Genomic DNA, 12,493 nt, shown 5'->3' with positions numbered 1-12,493 from the left:
GCGCCCCCGGCACAGCCCCGGGCCCCGCCGGCAGCACCGCCCCGCACCGCCCCGCACCGCCCCGCCCCCGCGCCGGGGAACGCACGCTCTGCCCGCCCTGCCGGCCGCGGCGCGGGGAGCCCAGCGAGAGCGGGCCGGGGGTGCGGGGGGCTAGAGATGCGTTGAAAAGAGGCGATGCGGCGCGGAAGGTGCCTGTCTGGCTGCAAACAGAACTAGGCACGGGACGGTGGGAAGTGCCTTCTGGCCAGCAAACCAGCACCGGTGAGTCCGGCGGCTGCCGGCAACCGAGGAAACCTGTCACAGCTTCTGACCAGGTGGCAGAGACGGCAGGAGAACGCGGCTGGCCAGGGAAGCCTCCGGGCTGCGGAACGCTTCCCATCAGCAGAGCTGCTCACCTGTGCGGGGCCGTCATCCAGCTCCCTGCCAGCACAGGGTTTCGCTTGGTCGCATCTGAGCTACCTGTTGGGGAGGGATCTGGATTTGAAAGCATATTAATTCTTCCTACGTGTTTTTGGTTCCTTGGGTAGATGAAAAATATCAGAAAGGGTATTTATTTATTTACTTATTTTCCTCTGAGCAGAGGAATGCCCTTAGCAACACACTCAAACGCAGGAATCAGCTGAACTCCCACTGTGAAAGGCCACAGCTCCCAGCCCAAAGCCTCCCTGCTCCAGACAGTAGCTTTGCAGAACCTACGGTGGGTGGCAACGCAAGCTGTGGCATCACCTTTGTGGTGGCTGTGCCCTAAAACATGCTTCGGTGTGTCGCTCCGACATACACAACAGCTCCCAGAAGGGAGAGATGGATAATGTCTCTGTCATCAGCTGCATCATCAGCGATGGGTTAACTGCTTTTGGTTTGTAAAAGGCACGTGTTCCCTGCTAAGGCAATGAGCAACGCTCTCCAGCCCTGTAGCTGCAGACAAGGTTAGTGCCTTCCTGGCCGACTAGGGAATAAGCAGGTGACCCAACGCTGCCATTGGAGCAAGGAGCCCAAGGTCCAGAGCAAGCCTGGAAGATGAAAACCTTCAGTAGCTCTACTGAAATACCATCATCCTTTTAACTTGAATTTACCAGCAGTCATGTGCCCTCCGATACCTCTGTTGCACTGTTTCATTAATGCCCTGCTAAGGAAATTACTAAGCATCGTAGCACTTCAGCCACTGCACTCAGGCTATGGCTAGAAAGCCTGGGCTTTTGCTGAAGGATAAACACGGCAGTGCCAGCTTATCATGGGGAAAACCCAAAAAAATAAAGGAGGTAGGGGCCACCTTTCAAAGGCTGAAGTGCCCCTTGCACATTCCATCTCCCTGATCTCATCCGCAGGTCGCTCCACGGCCCTGAGCACAGGCCTGGGTGCCCGCCCCGCTGCTGCCAGGGGCCGCTCGTCCTCCTGCAGCGCGGCCGCAACCGGAGCCGACCCGACCCGACGTCCCGCTCAAGCTGCTCCCCTGGCAGGTGCCGCCCGCGCCCCCGGAGGCTCCCGCTCCCGTCCCTTTAAGGGGCGGCTCCGCCCGCTCCCGCCGCCGCGGGGCCGGGCCCGGCCGGTGATGGCGGCGGGCGCTGCGGCGCGGCTGCTGCGGCTGCCGCGGGCGCTGCGGGGCCGGGCGCGGGCGGCGCTGTGCGGCGGGGCGGCCGCGGGGCGCGGCGGGCGGCGGGCGGGGCGCTGGGTGGCGGTGGCCTTGGCGGTGCCCGCGGCCGGGGCTGGGTGGGAGGAGAGGCCGGGGCAGGCGGTGCCGGTCTGGGTCGGGGAGCGCGGCCCGCAGCGGCAGCCCTGGGCTTTGCTGCGGCGCTTGGGCCTGGTTCTCCGGCTGAGCCTGCGGGCGTGCGGGTTGCTGCTGCGCTTCGGGCCTCTGCTGCTGCTCTACCCGCTGAGCCGGCTGTGGCCGGGCCTGGGCGCCCGCTGGCTGCGGCTGCTGCGGAGAGCAGCCGAGGCTGCGGGCCCCACCTGCATCAAGCTGGGCCAGTGGGCCAGCACCCGGAGAGACCTCTTCTCCGAGGCCTTCTGCGATGAGTTTTCCAAGCTGCACGTTGAGGTGAGCCCGCACCCGTGGAGCCACACGGACGAGCTCCTGAGGAAGGCCTTTGGCACGGACTGGACGGGCATCCTCAAGTTCCAAAGCCAGGAGCCGGTCGGCTCGGGCTGTGTCGCGCAGGTGTATAAAGCCTACGCTGACCTGCCTGCTGCCGCCGGCTCCCGGGCCGCGGAGGTAGCACGGTGCTCCGAGGCGGGTTCAGCTTTTGAAGCGTGGGAAGTCTCAGGCTTTAGGGGCCTCCTCAGGTGGCTGAGGAGGTGGAAGAGCGAGAAGATGTGGGACAAGAGGAGCCGGGAAGAGCTGAGCCCAGCAGATTGCTCCCGGGGAAGTCCTGTGAGTGGTGCATCTGTTATGGAGCAGATGACTAAACCAGTCCTGAGTGCAGCTCCTTTATCAGCCAGACATCTCACACCTGTAGCCATTAAAGTAAGTCATACACATGGCCAGTAGATGTGTCAAAGTGGAGTGTGCTGGGCGAGGAGGATCAGATTTGAATTCCCATGGAGAGGAGTAGCTGGCTAGGCCCAGGCAGAGAGAGGAAAATTATGCTCTTCTCCCTCTGTGCCTCTTCTCAGTGCTTTGGTTCCAGCCAGCCACAATCCAGACTTGTGATGGCCCCAGCCCAGAGAGCTCAAGTACCCGAACTGCCTGAGGCACCTTTGACATGGCATGTGGATACTAGAAATGCCTGCTGCAAGGGCCCAGTTTATATTAAAATGATTACTGTTAATCTTCGTGTCACCTTCCAGAAAATTAAATCTCTTCTCTCCTCGCATGAATAAACAGTTAAGTTCCTTCCAGCCAAGTTTACTTAAAGACATCTTACATTTGAGCTGTTCCAAGTACTAGTCAGTAGTGCATGGCATGGAGAGGGCAGGAGTGCAAAAGCCATGAGAAATGGCATTGGGTGAGGTTATAGGCTCCAGCACAATATATTCCATTTTAAGATTAAAATGTGTTTCTTTACAGCTTAATCCATGGCAAAATATAACTTCTTCTGAGGACTAGTGCCTAGTTGTATGGGCTGGGTTTTGTCTATCTGGAATGCATCACTTCAGCTGATTGAAATGGACCATCCTTTTTACAGACTTTGGGGAGCTGATCTTGCCACCATTCATTCTTGCACAGGTCCTGCACCCTGGGCTGGTCAACCAAGTCCAGATGGATCTGTTTCTCATGAAGATGGGTAGTCGCATCATTGGACTTCTCCCTGGATTCAAGTGGCTCAGTTTGACAGAGGTCGTGGAGGAGTTTGAGAAGCTTATGATTCAGCAGGTACATGTTGTGCCGTGGTCCCACCTACTGACACACAACTGCTCTTTGTCTTACTACTGAGTGGCTCTAACTCTTGTTCATACTGCTCATTTTTAAAGGGTTAGATGAAAGCTTGCTTGTTTAGTTACATTCTTTATCTGTCACATAACGTTACTATAGGAAGGCTACATGCCCACAGAGTAAAAAAGCAAAGCAATGAAAAAAAAATGGTAATCTTTATTAGATTTAAAAAATCTTTTTTTAGACTTTTGAGTATGTTTTCCGGTGAACAGCCTGACTAGCTAGCTAGCTAGCTGTAGTTTGCAGTGTTGTGAAAGATGAACGCTGGTGAGAGATCTCTCCTCAGGAGAATAATATATCCAAACAAGTGCTCAGATGTGGTTTTTTGTTTTTAATCTTACACATGAGTTTGCAGTCTATATTCACTGGTCATGTTTGTTAGTACTGATATATATATATGCACATATATATATTTTTTGCATAACTAACATACTGTATCATAACTTAATACATTCTATATTGTATTGAGATCAGACTCATACTATGAAGTAAAGCTTTGCAGATGGATCTGAAAACATGTCCTGATGCACTAATGTCTTCTAAAGACACAGTCCTGAAACATCCGTACTACCAAACTTACTCACTACAGGCATAGTTAAGCTTATGTTTGATTAAAATTAACCATTATCTGCTCATTTCATTTTTGTGTCTAGATTGCAGAGTGTGAAGTCCGTTACAAGTTTTTGAAAGCCTTAGTTATTTTCTACTATCGCAACAAATCTACACAGCAAATCCATGTTGTTAACTGTTTTCAGATGTGAAGTGAGGTCATTAGTACCAGTTCACTCTGGCAGAGCTTTTGGTGGATGCACTGAAGACTGAGGATTAGGAGAGCATCTGATAGGCTTGTAATTTCCTTTCTCTTTGAAAGAACAAAAGGTATTCCTGGGATATTTCCCATCACTGTATGATTGAGGTGAGGCAAAGTTATCCTGCCTCCTTGCACAGCATCTGTGGGCAAGAGAGGTGCCCTTGTATCAAGGCACTGGGATCACTGGAGAGCTGGGGCCAGGGCTTTGCACAGGGGTTTATTTTTTATGTGTTACATTAGATTTCTTCCTGCTAGGGGTACCTGTCTGTAAAGTGAGGCTAGGGCTGCAGTTCTTCTACCCTGCCTGCCTGCCTTGCTATTTGGACAGTAAGCTTTGGTTCAGGATCTGTCTTACCCTTGAAAATAATGCAGTCCTGGTCGTTTTTGAGACACCATGCCTGTAGGAAGAGTCGCCCATATTCCGAAGGGACTGGGTTGTGAGCCATCCGTTACCTAGTCTGTTCATAAGCATGTAAGAAGCACCACTCTATTTTGTTTTCATTCTGGCTTTCAGACTAGTTTTGTTGGTATTGAGTATTGCACTGTACAGTCATATCCTCATACAGGATCCATAAGATCTAATTGCGTCTAATTTCTAACCTGCTGTTTCTTCCCTCAGATTGATTTGCGCTATGAAGCCAGAAACCTGGAGCGCTTCCGACAGAATTTCCTACATGTGGATTTTGTGAAGTTCCCAACTCCCCTTTGGCCTTTGGTAACAACAGATGTTCTAGTGGAGACATTTGAGGTAAGAATTGCAGGGTCTGGGAGCGGTGGTAGCAGTGAGAAGGCCCTTAGGAGAACATGCGAAGGAGGTATTTTTGGAGAAGGAGCCATCAGAGGCAGAAGGATACTTTTGCTTGCTTAAAGAGACTGGTGTCCTTGCTTAAAGAGATTGGTGTCCTTCCTGTGTCTCTTCCACTCACTCTGTTTGTGAACAGTGCATCCCAGAAGACAGGTGGCAGACAGCTCCTTATGGCAGTGAACACTTGGCCTGAAACCAAGGACTGTGTCCACCCATTTATGTGCTTGCCCGTGCTTTGCAAACCAACACCAGTCTTCAGCTCTCCTCTGTGGTGGGTCAAAGCAAGGAGCTCAGCAATCTGGCACTTTCTGACGCTTGCCTCACTTCCCTTGTGGATGTTTGAGCCACAGACCAAAGCTATGTGCCGTCTTAGTTTTTGTGCATGTGATGCTGGCAAGAGTATTTCTGCCCCAGGCTCTATCAGACCCTCTTTCCAAAGAACAAACCCTTGCTTCTCTCATATTTTTTATCACAGCAGGTACAGCCTCTACTGAGCAGGTCGTTTCTAGGGTATTCTTATCACCTTCCCTCAACTTTGCGCATCTAGGTAAAGGTGTGGTTGAAGGTGGGGTACAGTGTGTTTGACTCCAGTTGTGTCTTTATTTCAGGAGAGTGAGCCTATTTCTCACTACCTGCACGCAGAGATTGCTGCAGAGCTGAGGCAGAGACTGGCAAAGATGGGCATGGACATGCTGCTAAAGATGGTAGGCACTTGGCTGAGGCTGGAAGTGAAGGTTGTTTTCCTGCAGAACCTATTCAGTTGGGGTAATAAGACAATATGGCTAAAGAGAACCTGTTTGCTTCCCACATCTCCCACCCTTCTCCTCATGGACTCAAAAATAAAGCTGTGCCTTTTGGATGCCAGGTATCTTGAGGTAATGAAGGACTTGGGCTGCAAGGGCACTGTGCAGCTCCTGGATCGGCAGAGGGCGGTCTGCACTGCGTGTGCAGTATAACACAAGGTCTTAGCAAGGCCTGGGCTAGATGCACACCACTGCTGTAGGCTTTGAGATGGAGCTTCTCTCATTGCAGAAGGGCAATCTGCTGGCACACGGTAGGATCCTCCTGTACAACTTAATCCAGGCATTGCTTAGGAAACCCACTCATCCTTTTAATGCATTCACATATTGCCCAAAGGCTATAAAGTACAATGTAATTAGCAAATAGGCTCTCTGCAGAGACTGTGGATGCAACTCACAGGGAAAACAACCAGCTAGTTTCTTTGTTTATTGACCTCTCCTCCAAATCTGCCTTTTTTTTTTTTTTTTTTTTTTAAAGGAGGAACTAAATACGGAGTAAAGAAAACAAACCTGGCCAGATTCAGCTTATGATTCTGCTTCTGACTGTCTAGTTATTTTGTGGTTGAAATAATCACAAATTATCTGGAAAGGAGTGTTGAGAGGGTGACACAGCTGGCTTCTGAGGAGCCATGAGAACTAGTGGGGAAGAGTTGCAATAGAACCTCACAGTACTGAGTGTGTGGGCAGTAAGTGTCAGGTGAAATTCAGTTGATTGCTGCAACATCATGGTAGGGTGGTGCAAGGCTTGCAGTTCTGACTTCACGTAGAGTGACAGGCTCCAAAATAACTTCTGACACTTGGAAAAGCAATGGTGGAATTCAAATGGTTTTATGCTAACCTTGGATTCAATGGTTAGAAGTGAAGCAAAAATCCCAAATTTTAGGAGTAGCAAAGAAAGAGCAAAGAAACAGGATCGCTGCTGTAAGTAAAACAAATTCCTGTTTCTTGAATACTCTGTGCAGTTCTAGACTCTCACTGTCCAGGACTCTCCATTTTGTAGGGCTGTAACAGAACTAGAAAAGGTGCAGAGGAAGGCAGCCAGGATGATCACTAGTGTGGAATTGCTTCCTGTCACCAGGGTGAAATAATTTGGACTCTTAACTCTGGAAAGGAGAAAAATTAGTAGTTTGTGACAGAGATATGTGCCATCATGAGTGCATGAGAGTGAATATGGATCTACTATGTATAGTTTCTTAAAACAGAGCAATGAGGAGGACATAAAATTATCAGGTCATTTTTTCAGGCAACACCTAAAAATATATATATATATATATATATATTCTTTTCACACAGCTCTAATCACTTACATGGCAACACAACAAATTTGTAGAAGTCCATTAAATACAAAGATAACCTGCTTGGGGCAGGAAGTCCTGCAGTCCCAGGTGGCCAGTAAGGTTAGTGGGAAAGTATCATCTTGTACTTGGCCTCTTGCTAGTCCTGGTGCTAGCCACTAGCAGGGTCAGAAGCGCTACGTGCACTTGTTGCCTCTTCACCTATCTTGTTTTCTGTACTTTTCAATACAGTTGTAATGGGCATTGTTGGCCCAGACTTAGCAAACTTAACCATTCACTATAATCCATACCACTGAATACCAAATTGCCCATTCTTACTGCATTACTCTTTGCCAAAGCCCACTAGTGTGCATCCAGTTTAAGATTAATTGCCAAACAGGGCTACTGTTCTCTGCTGGGACTCCTGGCTCTTCTACCTGGCCTCTAGGACACACAGGGTTGCTTCGTACAGCTCTGCTGACTCCCCTGGAGCAGTACCCATGCCATTTCAGCACAGCAGGTCTCCAGCAGAACCATTTGCTGCGTTGCTGCCTGGGGTGATGCACTTTAATAATGACAGCGAACAGACTAGAAACGAACCTGTGCTTTTTGGGAGTTTTGGCATGGCCAGGTTTGGTTGGAACAAGCTGCTCTAAGACTTGCCCATTCTTTAGGTCTTTGTTGACAACTTTGTCCACGCTGACCTGCACCCTGGCAACATCCTGGTTCAAGGCACAGCCCACGCCAGCAGCAGCTGCAGGGAGCAGACAACCATCGTGGACCTGTGTGATACACTCGTGGTGGAGGTGAAGCCGCCCCTCCGGCGGCTCTGCTTGGTGCTGCTGGACGCGGGGATCGTGGCGGAGCTGCAGAGCGCTGACATGCAGAACTTCAGGGCCGTGTTCACTGCTGTGGTCCAGGGGCAGGTGAGGCCTCTGTCATGGGGGCTGGGTAGCTGAGGCTGGGGAAGGGAGACAGCTGGAGGTTCTGATGGCCAAAGTGATACTTTTCTCTGTTTCCCCTTACAATCCTCCCTAGGAGGGGAGAGGACACTTGCTAGAGTGGAAGCTGTACCAGACACAGGGTTAACATGTTCAGCTACAGCAAGGAAGCTGCCAGAGTGGAGGGATTGCAGTGGCCCAGGAAATGGAAGGTATTAAATGGGAAGCACTGACTGCCACTCCTTGGTTAGGAGTGCTTCTGATGAAGGTTAGGGCTGCCAGGGAGATGTGTTTGAGACTGTTGCAGGATCTGCCAGGTTTTGCTGGAGAAGAGGGAGTGGATTAACCTCTTGTTCTTCCACAAACATTCCCTTCTGCAGCCTTGCTGCTGGAAAGCCCATATGCAATCCGTTATTTGCTGGTGTGTTTGTGTATTATTTTGTTGTTTGTTTTTGTGTGTTGTGTTGGTTTTTTGTTTGTTTGCTCTTTTTTTGTTTGTTTGTTTTGCGGTTGTGTCAGCATCTATAGAGAAAAAGAAGCAAAACAAGTGGCAGAGATGGGGTCAGGCCTCTGCCAGGCTCCTCCTGTATAAGGTGAATTACTTTATCCTCTTTCCCACTTACTTAAATTACACTCCCAGATGGTCTGGAGAATCCAGTGCTGATGTCTACTGTTCATTCTGAGGACAGGTATCTGTGCTCATACTTACATGTTGCTGTTTCTCATCCATGGGTTGGATGGCTCACCAGCATACCTCAAAGAGGGGCACGTTTTAACTTGGTCTGCTTAATCTGCTGATGCATACCAAGGAGTCAGTGCTAAACCGTGTATTCAGGCCCATCCTGTGCTGCCAGACTTCTTAGCTACTAAGCAAAAACTGAAACATTTGATTGCAAGTCCTTCATGGCTCAGGCTGGGCGAAATTAATGGGTAAAACCTTCTACACCAAGTCTCACTGCCAAACCTGGAGCCTCTGGCTCTGTATGTTGTTGTCAGAAACATCTTCTAAGAAGAGCTATAAAGCCTCTCACAAGTGAAGTTTGGATATGGCTTCCTGCCTTTCTCATCAAGCAGCTGCTGGTGTAGAATCAGGTTGCTCTTTCCCTGCAGTTTGCAAATGGAAGGTTGGATTTAGCCATAAGGGAGGTTAATCCATGCCCCTCTTTACACCATTATTTCCTCTGCTAAGAAGAAAATGCCTGTCCTGTGGGTTTTTCCCCCTGAAACTTCTGTCTGAGAGATACCTCTGTTTTGTTCTACCCTGCAAGAAAAATAGTTAGGGTTTTGCCAGATACCAGGTAAGACTTTTGGACCAGTTCTGCTCTTCTTGCACCTGGTTCTGTCGGTTCTTTGTGTCTCTGTTGCTGGAATGGGGAAGTGTGGTCCTGGGAGTTCTCCCTGCAGTATGGCTACTCCAGCGACCTATGTAACAGAGTCCTTCCAGGGATGGTGGTGTGCAGCCCCTTGTAGGTCTGCTGGCACCAGTGATCAAGTTCTGATTCTCCTTTTCAACTTCTTTCACAGGGGGAGAGGGTAGCAGAACTGATCCTTCATCATGCCCGTGCTAACCAGTGCCAGGATATTGAGCGATTCAAAGCTGAGATGGCGGAACTAGTGACCAGGGTCCGGGGGAACACCATTGCCCTTGGAAAGGCAAGTGCACAAGCAATGTCCCACCCTCACTTACCTGTAATTCAGTGCAACCTGGCTTTCAGAATGATCCATGTGGAAAGGCCAGGTCTGATCTCATCAGCACCACCAACCAGCAGTGGTTGCTTTTAGTCTCTCAGGTATAGCAAAAGTCCATAAATCCCTTTATTTCCTTCTAGTTAAAAAGCCTTGTGTTTGTAGGGTTGGTATGGTATTAGTTTTTGAGCAGTTAGTTTTTTTGGGGGTTTTGTTATGTTTTGTTGTTTTAGTTTTTTTAATCTGTAACATCTGCCGCTCTCTCTGAGGAGTTGCATTCTGTTAGCTAAGGCCTGGCTGTGCACTGCAGAGAATGTAGCATGGTGGTATGGAGCAGATAAGTGCATGTTGTGTACTGCTGTGAGGTCAGACATCCTCAGCCTTCCTGGGCTGGCAAGTGAGCAGAACCATGGATCACAGCTGAACTTACCCTATGTGGAGTGAAGTGGAATCATACCTTGATGTTTGCTGTTGTCAGCCCGATAATCTTGTCCCACCACCGGAACCAAATGCTAACAGAAGAATCCTCCCTGTCACTCAGGTTGCTCAGCCTTCTTGACCACAGCTTTTTTATCAGTTGTTAACTTCTCCTTTTGTATTCCAGCTTCAAGTGGCAGATCTCCTCTCAAATGTGTTTAAACTATTGATGACCCATAAGGTGAGGTCCTGTCACTGGCTGCCTTCAATAGCTGGAAGTTAATCTGGGGAGGGAGAACTACTGGGAACATGAAGGGCTGACAAGGAGGGGAACTGTGACTTCTGAAACAAGCTGCTAGGAGGGGTACTGCAGGAATGCATCCAGATGTTGCTCACACACTGTATTTCAGGCCTTGATATGCACCCTACCAAGACCAATTTCTGTTTTGTTGGGTTGTGTCTTAATACTCCATTTAATGGTAGATGTTTTTTAGTAGTTTTTCCTATCTTTACAGTTCCTTAGAAGTAGAAAATGAAACCTATGTTCCACTTGTAAATCTTTGCATGCTTTCTTCCCCGGACCTCTTGATATGTAGTTATGTAGCAGCACTAGGCCATTTTACTCATTTGTTGAAGGCCTCGAAATGAGGAGTTGCTCACAGAACAGAGATTACTTCTTATAACTGATGGTGTTTGGGCAACAATCTTCCATAGGTTGCAGACAACCTTGGAAATCAAAGGAGCTCTGGTGGCCTGACCAAGAACAGATGAGAGGGTTAAGTCAGCCACTGGACTGTCCTGCCTGCAAAGGGTTGCCCCCCTAAACATTCCTTAGAGCTTTTTGTTATTAAGCCTCATCAAGCTGGTTCCCAATTACGTGAAATATAATTTAGGCCCTTATAAAGCAAGTCCGCCCAACTCCACGGATTCTTAATGCTCTGGCTTGCCCTGAAACAGTCCTTTTACCTGGCAGGAAATTGGGGAGTAGTTTGTTCACATGCAGAGCAGAAGAATGTTTCCTCTGTGATCTGCGAGGGTCTTTAGTGGCTGTTCAGAAGATGAGCTCCCGCTGGCATGTGTTCAAGTATACTGGATACTACTGCAGCTTATAACTACACTAGCAATGGTGAGCACTCCTAAGCTCTGGCTATTCCAGTATGGAAGAAAAAAAGTCCCATTCCCCTTCTTGGAACTGAAAAACAAATTATTGAGTTCCCTTAGGACACTCACCCTGAAACTATCACCTTAGTTTTGGGGCTGCTGCTGGATTCCAGTGTCTTATGAAACACCAAGTGATAGAGTTGCAGTGTAGTTTCAGATGTGTTTATGCTCTCCCCAGCCTCTTCCCTTCCCTCTCAGCTTAGCTAGAGCTGATAACCCTGTGGAATGGGCTCAGAAGGAAAAAATGGTCTGCTGAGTCCAATGAGTCTCCTGTGGTTCTAGGTGAAGCTCGAGAGCAATTTTGCTTCCATCATCTTTGCCATCATGGTTCTGGAAGGTCTCGGTCGTTCACTGGACCCTGAACTGGACATCCTAGAGGCAGCTAAACCATTGCTCATCAAAACAGCAGCTTCTGTCCTCGAATAGACTCTTGTGGCTGTTCTCCTCTCGCTATGCAGGGTTACCTGTGCTGTTGGTGAGCTGCTGGAGAAAGAAGCTGAAGATGAGAAGTCACATGTATCTCGGGGAAGTGCCATGCAGTGGGTTACTCTCCATTAATGCTGCCTTCAGTCATTTCAGCCAAGCACCAGGCATGGGATGATAGAAGGTCTGTTCAAACCAGTATGACTTTGCACAATTGGAGAGTTCTGACTCATAACACAGTTCTATGAGCTAATGTGCTCTAGTAGTTCTTAAACTGATGTAACATGTAGTTTAGGTGCACAAGATCACTGCAGCCTGATGAGAAAAGCAGTCTTGTCTAAAAGTATTTTAAAAATGTTAATTGATCAAGACCATTTTGAAACTTATACAGTTAAATATTTAAAGTTAATGTACTGACTTACCAGTCACTGTGTGTGAGAAATTATGTTCTAACACCACTGAAGCAACTCATTCAAGCTGAAAAAAGCCAATAAAACTTTTTGGGTTTTTTTTACTTTCTACTTCTACTTTTATTGTAGAAGTGTCCTGAGATCCCGCACATTTTGGATGATAAAAACAGAAGAGTCAATCTGATTTTTCAAACTTCTATACCCTAGCACAATACTGTAGGAGTTTGGATTATAAACAGCAAAAGAAAATATTTGTCTAGGCAGAAAAGCTAATTCCATAATAAAAACAACTTTGGGGAATATATGTACTGCTCTTAGTTGTTTTTTTTGAACCTTAAAAAAGTCTTTTTTTTCCTCTGATTCCTTCCTACCACCCTCCCATTGCTCCTCTAGTC

The 12,493-nt window shown here is 48.3% G+C and overlaps 1 protein-coding gene across 4 annotated transcripts; it reads left to right on the top strand.

Annotated features, from left to right (window-relative positions):
* Positions 1–1,546: 1,546 nt before the first annotated feature.
* Positions 1,547–12,402, top strand: ADCK2 (aarF domain containing kinase 2). Of its 4 annotated transcripts, XR_007891650.1 has the most exons (9): positions 1,547–2,461; positions 3,164–3,310; positions 4,801–4,929; positions 5,595–5,690; positions 7,735–7,986; positions 9,526–9,654; positions 10,292–10,345; positions 11,078–11,230; positions 11,548–11,634. XR_007891650.1 is itself a non-coding variant. In XM_051640603.1 (8 exons), exons 1-8 carry the CDS (start codon positions 1,550–1,552, stop codon positions 11,689–11,691), a joined length of 1,863 nt encoding a protein of 620 aa, XP_051496563.1. In that variant the 5' UTR covers positions 1,547–1,549; the 3' UTR covers positions 11,692–12,402. The 4 variants fall into 4 exon arrangements, 2 of the variants coding, with proteins under 2 accessions (XP_051496563.1, XP_051496572.1); XM_051640603.1 differs by lacking the exon at positions 11,078–11,230 and having other exon boundaries at positions 11,548–12,402; XR_007891651.1 differs by lacking the exons at positions 10,292–10,345; positions 11,078–11,230; positions 11,548–11,634 and adding an exon at positions 8,099–8,213 and having other exon boundaries at positions 9,526–9,610.
* The last annotated feature ends 91 nt before the right edge of the window (positions 12,403–12,493 follow it).

The sequence above is a fragment of the Apus apus genome, chromosome 1 (genome assembly GCF_020740795.1).
Source record: "Apus apus isolate bApuApu2 chromosome 1, bApuApu2.pri.cur, whole genome shotgun sequence".
NCBI classification, from domain to species: Eukaryota; Metazoa; Chordata; class Aves; order Apodiformes; family Apodidae; genus Apus; species Apus apus.
The sequence above is the reverse complement of the archived record's forward strand: the minus strand, read 5'-3'. Positions and strand labels throughout refer to the sequence as shown.